Source organism: Oncorhynchus masou, chromosome 5 (genome assembly GCF_036934945.1).
Source record: "Oncorhynchus masou masou isolate Uvic2021 chromosome 5, UVic_Omas_1.1, whole genome shotgun sequence".
NCBI lineage: Eukaryota > Metazoa > Chordata > Actinopteri > Salmoniformes > Salmonidae > Oncorhynchus > Oncorhynchus masou.
Genome location: NC_088216.1, coordinates 56,945,735 through 56,970,013, shown reverse-complemented (window position 1 = coordinate 56,970,013; position 24,279 = coordinate 56,945,735). Strand labels below are relative to the sequence as shown.

Sequence of the window (24,279 nt, the reverse complement as noted above, 5' to 3'; positions counted from 1 at the left end):
AGTCTGGTTGAGGACAACCTGCAGAGAAGGGCTTATCACCAGCCCAGTAGCAGAAACCTGAGTCCAAAGGTGTGACAACTGAAAACTCCCTTGACCAGACCACAGAGTGCTGCCTGCCTGCAGCAACATGACCCTGTTTCCTCTGTCTATCTGTGTGTGTGCGCTATTAGTCAGGAAATTGCCGGCATGCTTGTACATGAGTATCACCAGGGTTAGACAGACAGAGGGTGTACCGGTCATTAGCGAGCTGTGACCTGAGAAAGAGGCCACAAGGGAATGCTATGCTACAAGGTAAACTCTGTCTTTTCTATGGAAGGCAAATAATGAATATGTGTGTGTATTCACTGGGTCATGATATGAATGTTAGAGCCTGTAGTGTACATGGTGACATTATCCATCAAGTACTAACAAATGGAAGAGTTTAATAGGGAACTACAGATCTGTAACTGCATCACCTTCAATGATGTTCTCATAAGCACCATAAACAACCCTTTATAAAGACAGCATCACAGCTACAGAAAAACACTAATGTGGAGAAAAGCCATCAACATAAACTAATATACAGAACATTTTGGAGCAGATTTGGGTGGGCATGTTATTCAAAGCTCCGGCATCCTGTTCATTAAGGGTTCACTGTTCTAAAAAACAACAAAAGGAGTCTGAGGAGATTGCTCTGTAGCACTTCTCCTGCAACGGGATCAGGTTCAGCACCAGAGCCAAAGCCAAGGAAGGCTGCCAAAAGGACAGGCAACATGCTGTCCCCCGGCCAGGGCCGGGTGTGTGTGTGTGTGGGGGGGGGGGGGGGGGGGAGAGAACAGTACAGACAAATAACAGACAAATCTAATAAAAAGCTAACCACTCACAAGACAACCACGCCATAGGAGTTTCACCGCATGGCCCGGCTACACAACGGAGTGGTTTAGAAGGGATTATGAAAGGGGTGAAAACAAGCAGTGGAAATGCCTCAGTATTAGGTTATCAAGCCAATCTAGCATAAGAAGGAAGTAGAGAAGCTTCCCTGTAAAATGTAACAGATGAACAAGAAACGGAGATTACAGAGACATACACACATGCTGTGTGTACTGTGTTGCACGTCTGTGTGCAATCCAGCTAGTGCATGTACAGTATGATCCCAAGACCTTTGATCCATGCGGTCTCTGAGCTTCTTGCGAGAGGCAAGGCTTTTCTTTTAGAATCCTCTCCTCTCTGTCTCATACGTCTCCATTGCAGGGAATAACACTGCATTTGCAGTGATGCCAAAAGAGAAGTTGACTTATGAAATTCACATATCTTTTGAGCAAAATGTTTTTGGCGATGTGAAGTTGTTTTCTTGCTTGGTGAATCATTTAAAAACGCATACATTTAAGAGGAAACAGAGACCAATCACAGTGATAACATTGCCCTTTCCTATTGGCTCATACGTCTTCATCCTCAAGCTCAAATTACTATTAAAATGATTCACTGATGCCTTACTGAAATCAATCTATCAATAAATGCAAGCCAAGCAACAGCTGTGCTGTGCCATGGCCTATCAGAAAGGCAACACTGATCATCAACACCCTTTCTCTCTCTCGTATACATCATCCATACATAAAAACGCAATGACTCACCATGTCAGGTGCCATCTCTAAACTGAAGCTCATTATGGTAGCACAGTGGTTGGGCCTTACAGACAGAAAGAGACCCAAAACGCTGCCATTGTTGTTAACCAACTGATGAACAAAACCAACAGGCCGTGGATGTCGGAGCCCCCTTGTGTTGATTGCTGGAGATCCTCTGTGTGGTTGAGCAGCTGAGAATGAGTGAAGAGGCAGATTTCTCCATAAATTAGCATCAGTCTCTTCCTTGCTCTCTTTCAAGGCCTTGTCTTACACGCAGCCAGGCTTTATAGAACAAGAGAATGGCTCCCATGGCAGCTTCAGATGTATGCTGAATAATAGATGGTTGAATGAACAAAAAGGCCTTCCAGTCGGCACAGTGCCATGGTAGAGAGAGAGAGGAGCCATACTGGAGAAGTCTGGCCAATGGCAAGCTGAAGACAAGATGTTATTTACTAGACATCATTTAAAGTCACACCACCATATAAGGCAACATTAGGTTTCACTACCATTATTACCAGCAGTAATAGAAATTACAACCCTTCGCCAGTAGAAGTAAGAGTGGTGCTGTAGAGCAACCCATAATCCTCCAGTAGCAGTTCACACTCTGCTCTCCTCCGAGCCTAGCGTCTGAGGGTTGACTCAGGGGATCATTAACCATAAACCCCTGCAGCACAGTAACTAAGACTGGGTGGGTGGGAGGAATTCTCCCTCTCTCGCTTACTGACACTGCCACTCAACCCACTTAGCAGCACTGATGCTTAAGATGGTTCTCCTCATTCTCTTGGTGCCTGTTCAGTGTCTTGTTCATCCTTATTGTTATATGCCACCCCCTCTGTCTTTATGGTTCATTTGGACGGCTTACATTATACACAGAATTTCTGAGGAGTTCAGGTTCTCTAGCATGCTAAAATATTCCCTGTATTCCCATTCTTACAGTAGTAGAAGACAATTCACAGTATTATTCTCAATGATTCAGCTCAATCTCTTATTTGCCTCCTTTGTATTTCACCCCACGGCCACTACCCTGAGATGCATAGGAACACAGTGACAGCAGCACGGGCTGAATTATCTAGGATGGCACTGGATGAAATTGCATCATTGATATAATTTTTTAATGTCTCGCCAAGCCCAGTGATAAACATGGTGAATGACAGATTAACACGCTTGACAATAATAAATACAAACTACAAATCCCCAGTTGCAACCCTGACAGAATTCCCTAAAAGCCTTTACCTCAGGCCTAAAATACCAATCGAATCTCTCAGTCTGTGATCCATTATTAGCTCCATAATCTCAGACTTTGAAATCAATGAAACAGATCTATGTACATACAGAGCCTTCGGAAAGTATTTAGACCCTTGGACTTTTTCCACATTTTGTTACATTACAGCCTTATTCAAAAATAGATTACATTTTTTTAAATCCTCAGCAATCTACACACAATACCCAATAATGACCAAGTATAAACGTGTTTTTAGAAATGTTTGCAAATGTATTACAAATCAAAAACAGAAATACCTTATTTACATAAGTATTCAGACCCTTCGCTATGAGCCTTGAAATTGAGCTCAGGTGTATCCTGTTTCCATTGATCATCATTGAGATGTTTCTACAACTTGATTGGAGACAGCACAGACCGTCCTCCCCTCCGCCTCACTCTCTCACACACGCACACACACTACCTTGACGCTCTAAAGGGTGCACTGTCACTTTGTAAACACCAGCCAGGCAGAAAACACACATACTGTATGGCAGGGATCCCCAACTGGCAGCCTGCGGGTAAGTTTTCTGTTAAAAAAAAAAATACAAATTGGGGGGGATAAGACTGTAAAAACACCAGCAAATCAGCTCCAAGTGATATTAACTTTGGAAATCTGTGTCAAAGTATTCCCATTCATAGAGATATTCACATTGTGTGTATAAAACATTACAAACACCTTCCTAATATTAAGTTACACCACCTTTTTCCCTCAGAACAGCCTCAATTCATTGGGGCATGAACTCCACAAGCTGTCGACAGCGTTCCACAGGGATGCTGGTCCATGTTGACTCCAATGCTTTCCACAGTTGTGTCAAGTTGGCTGGATGTCCTTTGGGTGGTGGGCGATTCTGATACATATGGGAAACTGTTGAGTATGAAAAATCCAGCAGCGCTGCAGTTCTTGACACGCTCAAACCAGTGCCCCTGGCACCTACTACCATACCCTGTTTAAATGCACTTACATCTTTTGTCTTGTCCATTCACCCTCTGAATGGCACACATACACAATACTCAATTGTCTGAAGGCTTAAAAATCCTTCTTTAACCTGTCTCCTCCCCTTCATCTACATTGATTGAAATGGATTTAACAGCTGACATCAATAAGGAATAGCTTTCACCTGGATTCACCTAGTCAATCTGTCATGGACGAAGCAGGTGTTCCTAATGTTTTGTACACTCAGTGTATGTGATACTATGCAAATGTGGGCAAGTTTTGAAATGATTATGCTTTAGTCAAATATTACATCTGTTTGGGCTTCTTGAGGTCAATTTGCAGTCTACAAATTATTTGTAATTATGTTCTGCCATCCGCTCAAAAAAACAAATTGGCCAGCGGCTGAATCTAGTTGATGATCCCTGTCCTACAGGATATTCTTCCTGACAGAGAGAGGAGACAGACAGAGAGAGAATGCCACCAGAGCCCCCATGCTGTAGTGGTGTCATGCTATGTTTATTTTTTATTTGTTTATTTAACCTTTATCTAACTAGGCAAATTCTTAGCTACAGTGACAGCCTACCCCAGCCTAAACCCAGACAGCGCTGGGCCAATTGTGCAACGCCCTATGGGACTCCCAATCACGGCCAGATGTGATACAGCCTGGATTCGAACCAGGGACTGTAGTGATGTTGTACTTAGACAATGTATTCAAATATAATTGATAACCAATATAAATTGATGCTATTAGCTTCTCCAGTGACATTAATATAGAGGCAATGTGGTGTGGCTGAACTCAAAGGCTCAATAAATGTAAACAAAGGAGCGCAATTAACGGATCCCCCCAGGGACCATGACAGTACACAGATCGTTCTACCCAGCAACAAAGCATGCAGCCTTTCAAACACACTGACCCTAAATCGAACCAGACTGAAAAGCCCATGACCGACTCAGAGTTTCTAAACCTTGTCTATTACCCTGGCGTCTTCTAGGGTGAATATAAGAATTGACCTCAGTAATATGATACCTGCTTTCGGACGTTCGTGGTCTCTCAAACACGTGTCCAGCAGCCTCATCAATGGGCCTACAGAAGTTAATTGACAGATAACCTGTCACCTGAAGGCTGGGTACAATATAATTATATGCAAAATAGCTACATAGATAGGGATGCTGATGAAAAGGTGAACAAACCACAGTGATGGACGCTATGTCTACTACTTGACGAGCCCTCAGCACTGGTAAGGGGACCAAGTAGGCACAAAAGCTAAACGTCAATTTACTTATGATTCGTTGAAATTTAATGATGAAACTCCAGCCTATGCTTCCCCAATTCTGTCTCGTGTCATTTAGCTTGCAGGGCTATTGATGCAGCTCCACAAGGTCAACACATTTCTGAATTTGCATATCCTTTATTACCCACCTTTGACTTGCGTTTCATATTCTCCTATGATCTCCTTGTCCTTCTTGACTCTGGTTTGAGATGACATTTTTCGTGTGGGCTTGCGCAAGAGGTCCTCTGTGATGATTCTCGACTCCAGCAGCGTTGTTCTCCGTCCTCTGCTCTTTGTGTCCGATTAGCTCAATGCAAAAAATGTAAACTCAAGTTTTAAGTAATGCTAATCACTTAATGAAGAAATGAAACGCAAAATTCTATAGTGAGCTCCCTAATGCTCACCTGCAGAGGGCTATGTCTATTTTATATTGAAGAGAAGTACTACGCTTTTCTTGATAAAGCATGCCATCCAATGCAAAAGCTGCAGCGGAGAAAAACAAAACCCTTCTACTCAAAGCAAGAAAATAATGGAAATAGAATGATCGTGGATGTAGGCTAGGCGTTCACCCATTTCGATGATTTCTTTATTTCTAGAGTGCCCAAAAATTAATATTTGTGCGTTCGCAGTGGACCAGTCTTTGATTAGCTGTGCGCTCCGAGAATTTGCGCTGCAGGGACAGATGAATTGAGTCGAACGTCACGCGAGTCTCCTCCCGTTGTAGAACTCTCTCTCTTACTCTCACTCACTCACACATTTTGTTGCAAGAAAAGTGGTATCTGTTAGGCAGTTTTTTTTCTTTAATTTGATATGATTTCTTGCATTTTTTTCAATATCGGCTAAATAGTGTCTGATTCTGCCAGTTAGGGTCTTATTCCGTCATAAATCATATCACATTTTATTTGTCACAACAGGTGTAGGTAGACCTTACAGTGAAATGCTTACTTACAAGCCCTTAACCAACAATGCAGTTTTAAGAAACATACCCAAAGAAATAAGAAATAAAAGTAACAAATATTTAAATAGCAGCAGTATTGTGCAGGGGCACCAGTTAGTCGAGGTAATTGAGGTAATATGTAGGTAGATTTATTAGATAATAAGCAGAGAGTATGCAGCAGCAAAAAAGGGGGGGACAATGCAAATAGTTTGGGTAGCCGTTTGATTAATGTTCAAGAGTCTTGTGGCTTTGGAATAGAAGCTATTTAGAAGCCTCTTGGACCTAGACTTGGTGCTCCGATATCGCTTGCCGTGCAGTAGCAGAGAAAACAGTCTATGACTAGGGTGGCTGGCGTCTTTGGCAATTCTTAGGGCCTTCCTCTGACACCGCATGGTATAGAGGTCCTGGATAGGAGGAAGATTGGCCCCAGTGATGTACTGGGCCATACACACTACCATTTGTAGTGCCATAGTGCGATCAGAGTCCGAGCAGTTGCCATACCAGGTAGTGATGCAACCAGTCATGCTCTCAATGGTGCAGCAATACAAACTTTGAGGACCAATGCCAAATCTTTTCAGTCTCCTAAGGGAGAATAGGTGTTGTCATACCCTCTGCACGATTGTCATGGTGTGCTTGGACCATGCTAGTGTGTTGGTGATGTGGACACCAAGGAACTTGGACCTCTCAACCTGCTCCTCCACTGCAGCCCCGTCTATGAGAATGGGGGCGTGCTCGGTCTTCCTTTTCCTGTAATCCACAATCATCTCCTTTCTCTTGATCACATTGAGGGAGAGGTTGTTGTCCTGGCACAACACGGCCAAGTCTCTGACCTCCTCCCTATAGGCTGTCTCGTTGTTGTCTGTAATCAGGCATACCATGTTGTGTCATTGACAAACTTAAGTCGTGCCTGGCCATGCAGTCATGAGTGAACAGGAGGGGACTGAGCACGCACCCCTGAGGGGTTGAAGATCAGCATGGCTGATGTGTTGTTACCTACTCTTACCACCTGGGGGTGGCCCATCAGGAAGTCCAGGATCCAGTTTCAGAGAGAGGTGTTTAGTCCCAGGGTCCTTAGCTTAGTGATGAGGTTTGAAGGCACTATGGTGTTGAATGCTGAGCTGTAGTCAATGAATATCATTCTCACATAGGTGTTCCTTTTGTCCAGGTGGGAAAGGGCAGTGTGGAGTGCAATGGAGATGACATCATCTGTGGATCTGTTGGGGCGGTATGCAAATTGGAGTGGGTCTAGGGTTTCTGGTGTTGATGTGAGCTATGACCAGCCTTTCAATGCACTTCATAGCTACAGACATGAGTGCTATGTGTCGGTAGTCATTTAGGCAGGTTACCTTAGTATTCTTTGGCATAGGGACTCTGGTGGTCTGCCAGAAACATGATGGTATTACAGACTCAGACAGGGAGAGATTGAAAATGTCAGTGAAGACACTTGCCCGTTTGTCAGCGCATGCTCGGAGTACACGTCCTGGTAATCCATCTTGCCCTGCGGCCTCGTGAATGTTGACCTGTTTAAAGGTCTTACTCACATCGGCTACGGAGAGCGTGATCACACAGTCTTCCGGAACAGCTGATGCTCTCATGCATGTTTCAGTGTTACGTTCCTCAAAGCGAGCATAGAAGCAATTTAGCTCGTCTGGTAGGGTCGTGTCACTGGGAAGCTCGTGGCTGTGCTTCCCTTTGTAGTCTGTGATAGTTTGCAAGCCCTGCCACATCTGATGAGTGTCGGAGCCGGTGTAGTACAATTCGATCTTAGTCCTGTATTGATGCTTTCCCTGTTTGATGGTTCGTCGGAGGGCATAGCGTGATTTCTTATAAGCTTCCAGGTTAGAGTCCCACTCTTTGAAAGCGTTAGCTCTACCCTTTAGCTCAGTGTGGATGTTGCCTGTAATCAATGGCTTCTGGTTGGGATTTGAAGGTACAGTCACTGTGGGGACGACATCATCAATACACTTATTGATGAAGCCAGTGACTGATGTGGTTGTACTCAATGCCATCAGAAGAATCCCAGAATATATTCCAGTCTGTGCTAGCAAAACAGTCCCGTAGTTTAGCATCTGCTTCATCTGACCACTTTTTTATAGACCAAGTCACTGGTGCTTCCTGCTTTAGTTTTTGCTTGTAAGCAGGAATCAGGAGGATAGAATTATGGTCAGATTTGCCAAATGGAGGGTGAGGGAGAGCTTTGTACGTGTCTCTGTGTGTGACGTAAAGGTGGTCTAGAGTTTTTTTCCCCCCTCTAGTTGCACATTTAACATGCTGGTAGAAATTTGGTAAACCAGATTTACCTTTCTCTGCATTAAAGTCCCCGTTCACTAGAAGCGCCACCTCTGGATGATCTTTTTTACTGTTTTCTTGTGGCCTTATACAGCTCGTATAGTGCATTCTTTGTGCCAGCATCGGTTTGTGGTGGTAAATAGACAGCTACAAAGAATATAGATGGTTTTATTCTCATCATGAGATACTCTAACTCAGGCGAGACTTCCTAAGATATCGTGCACCAGCTGTTATTTACAAATATACATAGACCGCCACCCCTTGTCTTACCAGAGGCTGCTGTTCTATCCTGCCGATACAGTGTGTAACCCATCAGCTGTATGTTGTTCTGGAAAGTTCTCCATAACGTGTGGCCATTATACATTTCAGGATGGTCCGCAAGACTAGTGCACTGCATTAGACATGCACCTCTCTGGGGAGTGGACATGACTGGTTATTTCTGTAACAAGTGGTATGGCCTAATATGTCATTTTGATATGGTTACACCTCTTGGGACTTATCCAGAACATGGGTGTTCCTTTCAGATGAGCTAGCAGGATGACATGTCTGGTTATTTCTGTAAAATGTATCAATAAACTGTTGCTATGGTCCTACATGCATGCACCTGTCTTAGTCGAGAACATGTGTGTATTTTTTAACTATTGCTGTGACTCTACAGTTTCCATGCCCTAATATGAAACCAAACAAAAATTAGTGCAAGGCAATAAGATACCGGTGGCTAAATGCCAGAGGGAATGAGTCATTAAGAGGAGTTACTGTGTGTGACGTGAAGAGAAAACATTTAGAAGAAGTGTGTGCCAAGACTGGAAAGTTAGTTGTTTTCATGAACCAGTTCGACTTTTATTATGTCGTAATAAAAGTCTATTTGAACTCCGGCTCCGGTATTTGTGAAATATTATTGACTGAATATTTCCACAACGTTATTCATGTCATCGTTCAGCCACGACTCTGTGAAACATAAGATATTACAGTTTTTAATGTCCCATTGGTAGGATATACTTACTTGTAGTTCGTCCACTTTATTATCCAGCCAATTGTACCGATGGCAAAGGCAGATTAGCCACAGATCCTTACAAGGCACCCCAATCTCCTTCCGCAATATCGCCTTCTTTTTCTCCTTCGAATGACGGGGATGAGGGCCTGTTCGGGTGTCTGGAGTAAATCCCTCTCATCCGGCTCAGTAAAGAAAGATTATTCGTCCAGTTCAAGGTAAGTAATCGCTGTTCTGATATCTAGAAGCTCTTTTCGGTCATAAGAGACGGTAGCAGCAACATTATGTACAAAGTAAGTTACAAACAATGCGAAAAAACTGAAAAAATAGCATGGTTTGTTAAGAGTCCATAAAATGACAGCCATCCCCTCCGGCGCCATTAAATGGTTCTGTTTAATTGTTTTGCAATCAACGGCATGATTACACAGGTGACAGGATCTGCTATTAGAAGCTTTGTCAGTTCATTTTTCAATGTATCCATTTTTTATACTCCTGTTTTGCTTTGTAGTGTGTTAACCAATAAATTAAATTCACATTCATGTTTTTATTTAAACTGCGTTGGCCAAAACATATTGTTAATCATCTATTCAGAGAGAAACATAGCAAACCCAATGGAGTGCTCATTGCTATGGAAACCCCCCTCCAGCTGTGCTAACTCACATTGCTTCCATGGCTGTGGCCCTTATAGAGGCATATGTAATACCAACAGCACTGTTCCTCCATTGTGGTGAGGGGAACCTCTGCTGTCATCGGACTCTCACGTTAATGTGTGCAGACATCACACACTGTTATCACACACACTTGATATTTATTTATTTTTATTTCACCTTTATTTAACCAGGTAGGCCAGTTGAGAACAAGTTCTAATTTATAACTCCGACCTAGCCAAAATAAAGCAAAGCAGTGCGACACAAACAACAACACAGAGTTACACATAAACAAAAGTACAGTCAATAACACAATAGAAAAATCTATGTACAGTGTGTGCAAATGTAGAAGGTCAGGGAGGTAAGGCAAATAGGCCATAGAGGCAAAGTTATTACAATTTAGCATTAACACTGGAGTGATAGATGTACAGATGATGATGTGCAAGTAGAGATACTGGGGTGCAAAAGAGCAGGAAGATAAATAACAATATGGGGATGAGGTAGTTGGGGGGGCTATTTACAGATTGGCTGTGTACAGGTACAGTGATCGGTAAGCTGCTCTGACAGCTAATGCTTAAAGTTAGAGAGGGAGATATGTCTCCAGCTTCAGTGATTTTTGAAAATATTTCCAGTCATTGGCAGCAGAGAACTGGAAGGAAAGGCGGCCAAAGTAAGTGTTGGCTTTGGGGATGACAAGTGAAATATACCTGCTGGAGCGCGTGCTACGTGTGGGTTTTGCTATGGTGACCAGTGAGCTGAGATAAGGCGGGGCTTTACCTAGCAAAGACTTATAGATGACCTGGTCAAGGGCAGTCAAGTCTGGGGTGAACCAAGGGCAATATCTGTTGTTAGTTCTACATTTTTTGAATGGGGCATGCTTATTTAAGATGATGAGGAAAGCACTTTTAAAGAGCAACCAGGCATCCTCTACTGACGGATGAGGTCTACATCCTTCCTCGATACCCGGGCCAGGTCGATTTAGAAAGGCCTGCTCACTCAATTGTTTTAGGGAGCGTTTGACAGTGATGAGAGGTGGTAGTTTGACCGCGGACCCATTACGGACGCAGGCAATGAGGCAGTGATCGCTGACATCCTGGTTGAAGATGGCAGAGGTGTCTTTAGAGGGAAGGTTGGTCAGGATGATATCTAAGAGGGTGCCCATTGTTACGGATTTAGGGTTGTACCTGGTAAATTCCTTGATAATTTGTGTGAGATTTAGCGCATCTAGCTTAGATTGTAGGACGGCCGGGGTGTTAAGCATATCCCAGTCACCTAGCAGTATGAACTCTGAAGATAGATGGGGGGAAATCAATTCACATATGGTGTCCAGGGCAAAGCTGGGGGCTGAGGGGGTCTATAACAAGCAGCACCGGTGAGAGACTTGTTTCAGGTGGATTTTTAAAAGTAGAAGCTCAAACTGCTTGTGCACAGACCTGGATAGCCTGCAGAGTTCTGTCATACTATCTCTGCAGTAGATTGCAACTCCGCCCCCTTTGGCATGTCTATCTTGTCGGAAAATGTAGTATTTGGGGATGGAAATGTCAGGATTTTTGGTGGCCTTCCTAAGCCAGGATTCAGACATGGCTAGGTCATCTGGTTTGGCAGTGTGTGCTAAAGCAGTGAATAAAACAAACTTAGGGATGAGGCTTCTGTTAACATGCATGAAACCAAGGCTTTTATGGTTACAGAAGAATGGGAGTGGTGCTGGGGACTGCAAGGCCTTGGTTAACCTTTACATCACCAGAGGAACATAGGAGGAGTAGGATAAGGGTACGGCTAAAGGCTATAAGAACTGGTCGTCTAGTGCATTCAGAACAGGGAGTTAAAGGAGCAGATTTCTGGGCGTGGAAGAATAGATTCAAGGCATAATGTACAGACAAGGGTATGGTAGGATGTGAGTACAGTGTAGGTAAACCTAGGCATTGAGTGACGATGAGAGATGTTTTGTCTCTAGAGTCAGCAATTAAGCCAGGTGAGGTCACCGCATGTGTGGGGGGTGGGACAAAAGCGCTGTCTAAGGCTCTACAGTGAAGTAAGAAAATAATCACTAACCAAAACAGCAATAGACAAGGCATATTGACATTAGGGAGAGGCATGTGTAGCCGAGTGATCATAGGGTCCAATGAGTAGCAATATGTGAATCAGGGAGCCGATTCAGTAATTGCTACTACGCGAGGCGAGCTGGAGACACAGCGATTCAGACAGCTAGCTGGCTGGAGCTAGCAGATGGGCCATCGGCGATGTTGCAACGGAAGAGCCTGTTGAAACCACCTCGGACTATTACGTCGGCTGACCAGTCGTGATGGATCGGCGGGGCTCTGTGTCGGCAGTAAAGGGTCCAGGCCAATTGGCAAAAGAGGTATTGTACCCAGGAATTAGCTGGTGGACCTCTTTGGCAAGCCGGGAGATGGGCCTAGCTCGAAGCTAGCTCAAGGCTAACTGGTGCTTGCTTCAGGACAGAGACGTTAGCTAGGAGTAGCCACTCGGATTGCAGCTAGCTAGCTGCGATGATCCGGTGTAAAGGTTCAGAGCTTGAGGAATAAATCCAGAGATGTGGTAGAGATGAAGCATTCCGATATGCTCTGGGACAATATCGCGCTATGCAGACTTGCAGGTATTGACCGAGCTGAGGCTGGCTGGTGTCCGAGTTAACGGTGAAGACTGCTAGCAGTGGCTAACTGACAACTAGCTAGTAGCAAGTTAGCTGGCTAGCTTCAGATGGGGGTTCTGGTTCTAAAGTATAAAAATAGCAGATCCGTACCACATTGGGTGAGGTGGGTTGCAGGAGTGTATATTCAGTCTGTAGATGGAAAGTGAGATTAAAATATATACGAAGAATATGAGGAAAACGATAGATAAAACAATATTTACACGGGACAAGACAAAACACACGTCCGACTACTACGCCATCTTGGATGCTAATAGGTCCTGTAGTGGGGTGGCAGGGCAGCAGTCATGTATCGGTGGGGGATGTGAGGGGAAAAGGTCTGGGGGGTATGCAAGTCCGTGTGGGAACTGTACATGACTGCATGTTGCTTTAATATGCAAGTAGAAAGCCAATGTGTGTGTGTAAGGGGTACATAGGTGTGCAAGGTCATTGTAGTGTTGATAATTAAAGGTAGGCTTGTGCTGTTTGTTTCAGGGTTAAGTGCCTTGCTCAAGGGCACATCTACAGATTATTCACGGCTTGAGGATTCACACCAGAGACCATTTGGTTACTGGGGCAACACTCTTAATCACTAGACTACCCTACATGAATCCTAGCCCGTCACTGTGACTGGGATTATACATCAACTCCTTCGGCACCTCTTTAATATCATTGAAACTCAATTCCAAGTCTCTGTTGGAAATCATTCTTTGTCTTCATGGCACTTCCTGCTTTAAATAAAGATTAATAATTGATTTATTTAGGCCCATCGCCCCATAAACAACATACAGTAGGCCGTCAACGATGCTTCTCCAGCAAACTTAACTTTGGGCAGTCTTCTCCATCTCATTCCAGGACTTGCCCATCTTTCTGTGCTCTGTTTAGATGTAATAATAAATAAATAAATAAAATAAAGGTTAGATGAAAAAAAATCCTCACATGAAGGATTGCACACAAACACTCACTCATTGTATGTTGGATCTGTAGGTTGTTTTGCTAAATGGAGGCGTCATAAATGCAAGTACTGCAATGTGTTACACATGCAGAAGATGATGATTATAGGCATGGCAGCAAAGATGTGAATGTTTTGCTGGCTGTGCCAATGTTATTAAAACTGAGTCCTAAACATTGTGTTGGCTCTGGATCTGAGTGTGAAAAATGGTCTAACACACATTAGAAGCAAAGGAATATACTGTAGGATTGATGAAACTCAAAACTCTGATTGGAGACATCTATAAAGATAAAGTACTATTACGTTATTCTAAACAGCACAATGAAAAATAGCAGTGCTCCATTCTGAATCATTCACACACATCTGATTCTCACTTTTGGTTCAAGTGTTCAGTCAATTAAACCTATACCACATATGCGCTTGATGTTTTACAGTAGTGTCAACATTTGTCATCTTTGTTAATAGGCTGGCTCCTCCTTCCTGTACATCTGTCTGCTATGTTAAATGGGGGATGGCAGTCATGTATGCGCATAACTTGACTTGCTTGACTTGTTATTTTCAGCTCCTAGTGGAGCAAAGGGCCTCAGTGGTGCATCTCCAGCAAATTCTGTTCTGGGCGGTTTTCTTGACTTCATTCCAGGTGGTTCCTACATGCCTTTTTCATCCCAGTCTCCACAGTCCTGAGTTTATTATATATTTTTCTTCTTTTTGTGGATCCATTTGTAAATATCCAAGTATTCTGCTGAACACTGCACATTGCTCTATAAGAAACGCCTGACTTCACCTGAAAGACTTCCTGCCATCTCCCTTGGCCGTGATACATCTTACTGTCTCACATCTTTATATACATCAGATTTTATGTACAAATTGTTCCAGATATGGACTCTGCAGACCAATGTAAGGTAGAGTAAAACGAGACCCTCCTCTCTTGACACTTTTAATTGGAAAATAATGTCCATCAATCGCATTACCACCCTACAAGATGAGTCAGAGGTTGTCTTAGCAGAAGCGCAAACTGTTTACGTATCACCCTCCATTCATTCTTGGAATATAGGTAGATAATGGCTTTTAAATTACCGTGATGGCACTCAAGTGTAAAGCTCATAATTGTGCCTGAGCCTTGTCAGTGGGAGTGGGTTGCGACATGAGCTTGGCACAGTGCTTCCTCCTATGAAGACATGCTAGTACATAAATTAGATGTGGAGATGAAACAGTCTTTCTGGAGAGTCTAATTGATCTGAGAGAGTGGCTCTCTAAGCCCCCAGAACGTAAATTCCCACTTATCTGGGCAAACTCTGAACATGCCCCTCATGCCTCAGGAATAAAGATGCCAAAAATAGGATGTGGTTTCTCCCTCCACCCTGCTTACCGGCCCAGTGCTGTCTGAAGATGTTTTCTGGCTGATGAACACCTGCCTAAGGAGAATACACAGCCCAGTAAGTAATAGTAGCTGTATGAGTTGATGCATTAACATCATTGTGACCTTTTACCATAGTGTCTGAATTAAAAATACATTAATGAAAATACAGATATACTTACCTGGCAGGGCAGACACCTTAATCATGAAGGAGGTTCACCCAGGGAGAGGCTCAGCTGCTGCACTCCGGCTGTGCTGACCGTTGCAAATTCTCCAAATGTGGCAATCTCCACTGCATCATTTGTGGTAGTCAGAGCATAAAAAGAGATTTCAGGAGTGCGCTTAGCTACTCATGTTACTGCTAATGTTGATAAGTTTGTATGAAGTGAGGTTGTTCTCTAAAAACAGCTTCTAAACTGAACTAGTCACTGGTCAGTGAGGAAAACAGAGAAAAGAGGAGGGGGAGACCCATTATTCACCTGTGATGCTGACCAGCTGTGTTGAAGCGCTAAGAGACTTGGAGAAGAAGACCCCTAGAAGACCAGAGTGACACCCTGATGGATTCCGATCCTTTGTTTACCACAAAAAAGTCTGAGCCTCTCCCCCCTCCCTTCTCCCCCTCATTGCTAGGCATCTCAGGGGGGAGGAAGCCTGGGAAACTATGACTTCACTGTTTTTCAGACACAAAGATCCATTGTGAAGCATGTTCAGTATTTCATTCTAAAGAGCCAGAGTGGGAGCCACTGATAGTCTCCACATCAAACTGAGCCACAAGGGAAACAATGTTCACACCCAGGGATTCTGTCTGGGCCTTGTCAGAGAAACAGAATTAGAATCATACTCTAAGAGAGAGAAATAATGAATATAATATAACACTTTGGTATTTGAAACCCTACATTGAGGTTAATTTCTGTGGTGCTGTGGTGTTTCTCTGTAGATACTTTCTATAATATGCTACATAATTAGCTTTTCATACGAAAAACAACTATTACAACTAACTTTATACAACTGGATATGAAAAAGTGGTGTCTCTTTACAAATGCAGCATATTATCTCTGCTTGGGAATATTCCCCCAAAAAACTAAGTGAAATATCCAAATAGTGTAAAATCCAGCAATATAACACATTGGGATCAGTAGCTAAATTAATAATACATTTCGTACATATTATACCACTGGGAGAAAGGAGAGTGTAATCATCTGTTGAAGTAAAGAGGTAGGAGTGAGAGAGTGTGAATACCCGACTTGACCTTTGACTGCTGGAGGTCAGAAGTCAGGGCTCATCAGAGGTATGAGATTGCAGAGAGGGGGATAAGCTTCCAGGAGAGATCCATCATTTTCCTCTCATCTCTTCTCCTCTCACTCGCTCGCTCACTTAATCCATCCAGGGATTGCTTTGCATGGACATTATAGCCTTTCATATTACCAATAATCCCTGAGAAATGACTAAGGCGCTGTACACTCCCAGGCTCAGAGGAATCCCTAATGAGAGCTATATACAGTACTTTCTCCAGTGTAGGATTGGTTTCCTCACAGTCCATAAAACATTGTTACTCACAATAGACATGTCATACCTGAATTGAAAATAAAATGAGTCATGTCACTTTCTGTCTATTGATTCGATGCGGTGGGTGCCAGCGTTGGGTTGCATTCGCTTCATATTGATTAAGTTTAGATTCTCTCTCAGTTCACCAAAATGACATTTTCTCAAAGGTCTGCCCTTTACAGTGACAAGAAATATGCATGAGATGACTGCTAACATAGCTGATATCTTTGGTGAAAAATGAAAAATCCATGCCAAATAATTACTATAAAATAACAATATTCACTGGAAAAAAAAAAAAAATGATACCTGAAAGAGAGCGACCCTGCTCGCCGTTTTTGCTGGTTTGTGACCCGCTAGCATCGCAGGAATAAGGCAACCTCAAAGTTACACACAGGGAGGGGAATTCCATAACAATACCTATTCGTTGGCATTGTTAGTGACCCATTCTATTCCACCTTATGAAAATACAGAAAAGAAACATGTCTTGTTATGGTCCCATTAATTGTCATTACCTAAGACATACGTGCCCCTGTACACTCATTAGAAATCTTAAATATTTCCTGCATCATAAAACTGGCCTCAAAGTTTTTATTTTATGATCCACATCTGGATCTCAGCTGCACTGGGCTCTGTATTGTTCTTTGTCACTGTTAAGTGAATTCAGTTTATGAGTCACTGAATTTAATTTGTTCAACTAAGTGAGAGAGGCTCGTGACTCTTTCTAGTTTACTCTAAGGCCTTGACTGAAATCCAAGGGGGAGGAGTGGCGGTCTAATACTATGGGCAATCATTTTCAGGAGTTCCCTGATAATGTCCCTGATGCCAGGTTTCTGCAAATGCTTAGTACAACGTAACACAATTAGGGCTGTCAAAGTTAATCAGTTAACTTTTTGTAATTTTAGTGCACCATTTTTCATGATTCTTGTAATGCCTTATATAGAAATATTATTTGAAAACATATTGAATTTTGCCCATAGGGAGCGATGGCTGCATAGGGGTGCAGATTGTAAACATGCACAGAAGCTCTGGCGAGGACCAGTGGGCCAATACGTAAAGCTTAATAAAGAGCAGTGATACTAGCAAAATCAGTGTGCGGGTTTCTTCTTTTTTCTCTACTATAGCCCATAGAAACGCATTGAATAACACATTCATGAATGGAAAAAAGTCAGTTAAAAAGACATCCAATAGTAATAATAAGGTTTTGAAGTGCCTGTCCTATATTTAGGAGATCTAAAGAAAGCTCAGTAATATATTGTAGTTTTTTTGGACACACATTTAACCCCTCATTTTTGTTGGCACAAAACTACCTCCATACTTCCATTAATTTATATGGGTTACCTTCAGATGAGTCCCGTGACACTTGTGGGGGTCATAGATCAAAATGAAGAACACCATCGTGTTCTGTTTCCACAGAGTGGTCATTTGAATTTGCAGACCAAACCGTTTGGATGCTACAGACGTGAGAAGACCAATTTTTTTAATATATTTTTTTACATTTTCAGGATGTCTCACGGTTCGGCCACCTTCCACTGCAGATGCGGATGGCCAACATCGGCAGATTCGGTGGACTGAGACACAGAGATCTGTAGCTTAGATTGACAGATTTTGATGCACATTTTTTTAATGTTACTTGGATTATAGACTCTTAGTCATAGTTAATCACAGCAAATCATGCAATTAACTCTGTTAAATGTTTTATATCGTTTCACAGCCCTGACTACATCTTTATTTTCCATGGTACAGTGAATAAAATAAATGTGTCTTCAGCTCTCATTACTTAACTTCCCCAGATGGCAAACAACACACACAAAGTTGTGAGGAGCCCTGTGTATAAAAATGAAGAGCTAGTGCTTTTGTACATGAAGTACAAGTAAATATAGTAATATGACAAAACATCCAGTGGGACCCTTTGAATTACCTGATTCATTTGAAACTAGAATCCTCAGTATTCCTCCTCTGTATGTATAACAAATATGTATACCCATTTAAACCATGCAGTGTTTGGTCAATGCTACAAACCAGAAACGAAGTGCATATGTGATCATATTGACTTCAAAGAGCCGGTAGGTATAGAATCTTATTAGCACAGCTCGTCTAGCAGTCACTTATCCCCTTATGAGTAATACCACATTGAGAGAGACCCTGTGGAACACTCTCACCAAAAACCCTCTAAATCCCTAAGGATTTTTCCTTTATCATACGTGATTGCTTAGAGCTCCATTTCATGCTAGTGAATAAAGTCATGCTGGAGAGCCAGAGCCTGCATTCTCAGCTTCACTCAGTGGGAGATTATAGGCCCAACACTGAGAATAGAGGAGAAGTGTCAGAGGGTACCTCCCAAATGTTACCCTATTCCCTTTATAGTGCACTGCTTTTGACCAGGGCCCATAGGGAATAGGGTGCCATTTGGAACGTACATTGAGTGTGAGTATAGTTATCCAGACAGACACTCCGTGGCCATCTGACACTCAGCAGAAGTGGCAGGAGTGGATGCTCTAATTGTGCTGATTGGATGGACCAGAGGGGAGGGGCAGACAAAAGGAGAGTGTCACTGTGGCCCCTTATGAGTGACCACAGGGCTGTGGAATGCTGACAGAGGACTATAATAGGGATGGACAGGACTGTTTGGTACAAACACATAGAGGTACCTCATACTTAACCCTGAGATGAGTTACCAGATCTCACCCTGTGTTCTATTGGGTTTTTATATGCCTCTATCTATCCTCCTCTCATATCACTTATTTGGCTAATAACATTATTTCATATAATGCTGATGGATTTGATCTAGAACTTACCTATATGTTTAAAGTTCCTGCAGTTTGAGATTGTTTTTGTATAGATTTCTCTGACCCTCTGTCTGCAGCACCATGTAGCCACCTGCTGTGTGGGAGTGTTTTTTCTCTGGCGTCAACAAACACCCACGGTCCTCTCAGACTCCACAGAGACTAATCTATGTGTAACTTTTAACACGGAGGAGTACAAAACTCTATTTGCTTAATTAGCAAACTCAAATGATGTTTGATTGTTATGGCTTCACATGTACAGTATTAAGAATAGTGCTGGATGGTGTGCTTCTTGCAAACTTAGTTACAATTAGAGCCCTGAGTTTTTCCTGACCATGACCAGGGAAAACTCTGAGCCCTTATTATACCTGGCTAGTTGTAACATGTAGTTGCAATACCACTATCTGTTCACCACTTTTCACAAAGAAAAAAAGGCACGTTCTGTGGGATGTTCCCCAATATACAGTATAGCTGGTCTGGTGATCGATGATAGATGAGAGTTAACTCAAGCACTGAACTAGACTTCCAGCCGATGACAATCGCAGCTGCTCGTCTCGTCACACTTTCACAAGGGACAATTAATCAAATATGTAGATGTGACATACAGGAACAGTTATTCTACTCCCCATTTACTGGATAAGTATGGATAAGTGCTAAGGATGGGTGGTGAAAGGAAAGTGATGATTGATTTTCAAAACCCCAGATGTGTAGGACTGACCAGACTACAACTATGGTCTGAACAAACAAATAAAGGGGTGTATGCAATATATCCTAAGCATAAAAAAGACGAATGCATGATTCCCCAAGAAAGCAGAGGTGACACTGTTTAAACATTATAGGCTTGCATCCCTCCTGCTTGGATATGGCATGTCATATACAGCATAATAATAGGCCATTTTATCGAACATAAATATTGCTAATGTCAGTTAGACCTACTTTTTCATTCCATTTCTGGAAAACAGTGGATAGACTGAGAGGAAATACAGTTCTCATGGCCACCATTCCATTGAGAGCTCATTTTCCTGGGCAAGCTGTCAGGTTCCCCTAATTATAAACAGAACGTTCGCTATGAAACGTATATTAGCCTGGGAGAAAGATGTCAAACAAATACAGCAGTTTTGATAAGTAACCCACTTTAAAAAATATATTTTTCTTATTTTTCTTTTGTTCTTATTATTTCTCATTCTTTCTATATTTTACCCCCTTTCTTTTCTTGTTTGGGATTGTGTGTGTGTGTGTGTGTGTGTGTGTGTGTGTGTGTGTGTGTGTAGAATGGCTGACAAAGTGGAGTGTGTGAGGGTTAACAGAGGATCATGTTTGGTGGATGGATCTTTCAGGTGGGCAGGCAGCTTGAGCCCATCCAGCAGGGAGCAACAAACAATCCTATCTGGAAAACAGAAACCCAGTCCTGTGATACAGGCTGCCATGGTGTTGTTTCTATTCTTTCTCTCTCTTTTCTCTTTTTAGAATTTCAACTCATGCATTCATTTTCACCCACTCAGTGTTAAGTTAGGGTGATCAAATCAAATGTTATTTGCGACATACGCCGAATACAACAGGTGTAGACCTTACCGTGAAATGCTTACTTACAAGCCCCTAACCAACAATGCAGTTCAAGAAATAGAGTTAAGAGAAACAAATGTATTTAGTAAATATTATCAATCAAAAGTAACACAATAAATACATATAAAAATGAGGCTATATACAGGGGGTACCGGTACTGAGTCAATGTTGGGGGAAACAGGTTAGTCGAGGTAATTTGTAAAGTAACTATGTGTCACGTTCTGACCATCTGGTCTCCAGTGCGTCTCCTCGGTCCGGCGTACATGGCACCAGCCTTATGCATGGTGTCCCCGGTTCGCCAGCACAGCCCAGTGCGGGCTATTCCACCTCGCCACACTGGCCTGGCTACGGGGAGCATTCAACCAGGTAAGGTTAGGCAGGCTCGGTGCTCAAGAGCTCCAGTGCGCCTGCACGGTCCGTCTATCCGGTGCCACCTCCACGTACCAGGCCTCCGGTGGCAGCCCCCCGCACCAGGCTGTCGCTCCATCTCCTCCCTACAGGTGCTCCCGTCTGTCCTGAGCCGCCAGAGTCTCCTGTCTGTCCTGAGCCGCCAGTCTCCCGTCTGTCCTGAGCCGCCAGAGTCTCCTGTCTGTCCTGAGCCGCCAGTCTCCCGTCTGTCCTGAGCCGCCAGTCTCCCGTCTGTCCTGAGCCGCCAGTCTCCCGTCTGTCCTGAGCCGCCAGTCTCCCGTCTGTCCTGAGCCGCCAGTCTCCCGTCTGTCCTGAGCCGCCAGTCTCTCGTCTGTCCTGAGCCGCCGGAGTTTCCCGTCTGTCCTGAGCCCCGGAGTCTCCCGTCTGTCCTGAGCCGCTGGAGTCTCCCGTCTGTCCTGAGCCGCCAGTCTCCCGTCTGTCCTGAGCCGCCAGTCTCCCGTCTGTCCTGAGCCGCCAGTCTCCCGTCTGTCCTGAGCCGCCAGTCTCCCGTCTGTCCTGAGCCGCCAGTCTCTCGTCTGTCCTGAGCCGCCGGAGTTTCCCGTCTGTCCTGAGCCGCCGGAGTCTCCCGTCTGTCCTGAGCCGCTGGAGTCTCCCGTCTGTCCTGAGCCGCCAGAGTCGCCAGTCAGCCAGGCAGGAGCCGTCAGTCAGCCAGGAGCCGCCAGAGCCGTCAGTCAGCCAGGAGCCGCCAGAGTCGTCAGTCAGCCAGGCGATGCCAGAATCTCCCTTCACTCCGGAGCTGCCGGAGCCTCCCACCTGTCCAGGCTGCCGGAATCTCCCGTCCATTCGGGACCCGTGGCGAGGGTAACCAGTCCGAGGTCGGCTGCGAGGGTCGCCGCTCATAAGAGGCCATGGGGGCGGTTCAGAAGGCGGACAAAAACTATGGTGAAGTGGGGTCCACATCCCACGCCAGAGCCGCCACCGCGGACAGACGCCAACTCAGACCCTCCCCTATAGGTTCAGGTTTTGCGGCCGGAGTCCGCACCTTTGGGCGGGGGTCCTGTCACGTTCTGACCATAGTTCTGTTAGTTTATTCTTTGTTTTAGTATGGTCAGGGCGTGAGTTGGGGTGGGCAGTCTCTGTTTGTTTTTCTATGTTGGTTTTTGTGTTCAGCCTAGTATGGTTCTCAATCAGAGGCATGTGTCGTTAGTTGTCTCTGATTAAGAATCATACTTAGGTAGCCTAGGTTTCACTTTTGGTTTGTAGGTGTTTGTTTCCGTGTGAGTGTTTGGGCCACACGGTACTGTTTCGGTTTTCATTTTGTTCACATCGTTTATTGTTTTGTATTTCAGTGTTCAGTTCGTTTCAATTAAATATCATCATGAACACTTATCACGCTGCGCTTTGGTCCGATCCTTCTTCCACCAACGACAACCCTTACACTATGCATAGATAATACACAGTGAATAGCAGCAGTGTAAAAACAAAGGGGGAGTGTCAATGTAAATAATCAGGGTGGCCATTTGATTAGTTATTCAGCAGTCTTATGGTTTGGGGGTAGAAGCTGTTATTAAGCAGCCTTTTGCTCCTAGACTTGGCGCTCCAGTATCACTTGCCTTGCGGTAGCAGAGGGAACAGTCTTTGACTTGGGTGACATGGAACATGAAACTCTCGACCCGCTCCACTTCAGTCCCGTCGATGTTAATGGGGGCCTGTTCAGCCCTCCTTTTCTAGGAAGGCTAGAAAATGTTTATAGTACAAAACTGCTTTTAATGAAGCATAGCAAAACAATTCCCTTCGATTGGGATTAGCCAATAACGGTGGGCTTGGCAAGGGCCAGGTGTGGTATTCTTAATGTAACTTTAAGTTACATAAGTTATTGCTCACATCCAGATAGATTGCAAATAACTTTAGGCCTATAGCATGTAAAGCTATTTGTGGTATAATGCCATTCTTGTCACTGTAACATGTGAAGTCCTTTGTTGGAGTTTTTTTCAAATCAGACAACCAACAAATCAATATTTAAATTTCCAGTTGACTGTTTATCTGCTTGCCAGTTCTGCATGCCTATATCTAGGCTATTCACCTGTGGTTCACTACCACCCTCTTCTGGTGATTTATCGTAAACTCCTGCCTCCTATAATCTTTGCCCAGGGTTGTGAAATCCTGGGAAATCTCCAAATGGGAAATATACCATGGGACTTTTTGTGTGGATTTTTTGCACACTGACTTACTCTTTTGTTCTCTTTGTCATCAAATAAGACTTACTCTTCCATACAAATAACAGGATTTACTTAGGTTTCGAACTTCAATTAAGTAGTGCTAGGTTCTGAACAAAGTAAAAACTCAAACGAACAACTAGGAAAAGCTCAAACCAAGTTTATTCACCCACTGGGTCATACAGCTGCAAAGACAACATACAAGTCACACAAGCACATCTTTATACCTTCCAACTAGGCAGAGTCATCTCCTTGCATGTCTAAGATAGGAAAGTAGTGTCTGTTGTTAGGCAGAAACATAGTAGATTCCTCTTACTGGTATTGTCATGGCCCTGCCTAAGTCTAGGACCCTCATGGGCTTGGAAATATGTGTGCGTGAGATAGGACTGTGTTCAGATGGCCTTCATGGTGGGCCTCTGTGGCCCCCTCCCAGCAGTGTCTTTTGTCTTCAACTGTTGACCTTATCTCGAGTTGAGTTCCACATCCCTCGTGGTCCTGGTTCCGCAGCAACTGGCCTGCCTTATCAGGTACTAAAACTAGACTACTGTTGCCCTTTGCCTCCCTCCTTAGGAACATTCATATTCAACAATAACATATTTGAACAGAATATCAACTTTCTGCACTTCCCCTTTTCTCTCTCAGTAACTTTCCATATCACTCAGTAACTTTCCACACACAGAGTTCCTCTGTACCATTCATTGACCCTAACACATTCCTTATACATGTAAAGTAATCAATAAGTTATGGTATGGTAACATGAACAAGTATATTTCAAGCTAGAATCCAAGAGCAGCCTAACAATGTACTTGTAGCCTACTTTGTAACATTGCTCAAATTATCCATCCCAAAAACATTATTTAAACAAAACTATCAATTTCAAATGATATCTCATGTGCACCTGAACCCCCCCCCCCCC

The 24,279-nt window shown here is 43.6% G+C and overlaps 1 protein-coding gene and 1 non-coding gene across 3 annotated transcripts in view; one reads left to right on the top strand and one right to left on the bottom strand.

Annotated features, from left to right (window-relative positions):
- The window catches only part of LOC135539929 (SLIT-ROBO Rho GTPase-activating protein 3), a 118,831-nt gene extending 113,080 nt beyond the window's left edge, over positions 1-5,751 (bottom strand). For both annotated transcript variants that reach the window (XM_064966195.1, XM_064966196.1), the window contains exon 1: positions 5,217-5,751. In XM_064966195.1, the coding sequence (XP_064822267.1) occupies positions 5,217-5,283 (67 nt within the window). In that variant the 5' untranslated portion in view covers positions 5,284-5,751. The remainder of the gene's footprint in view (positions 1-5,216) is intronic.
- A 9,310-nt stretch (positions 5,752-15,061) lies between these two features.
- On the top strand, positions 15,062-15,222 carry LOC135540585 (U1 spliceosomal RNA). Its single transcript, XR_010455871.1, has one exon. It is a non-coding gene; the product is annotated as a U1 spliceosomal RNA (small nuclear RNA).
- Positions 15,223-24,279: the final 9,057 nt, after the last annotated feature.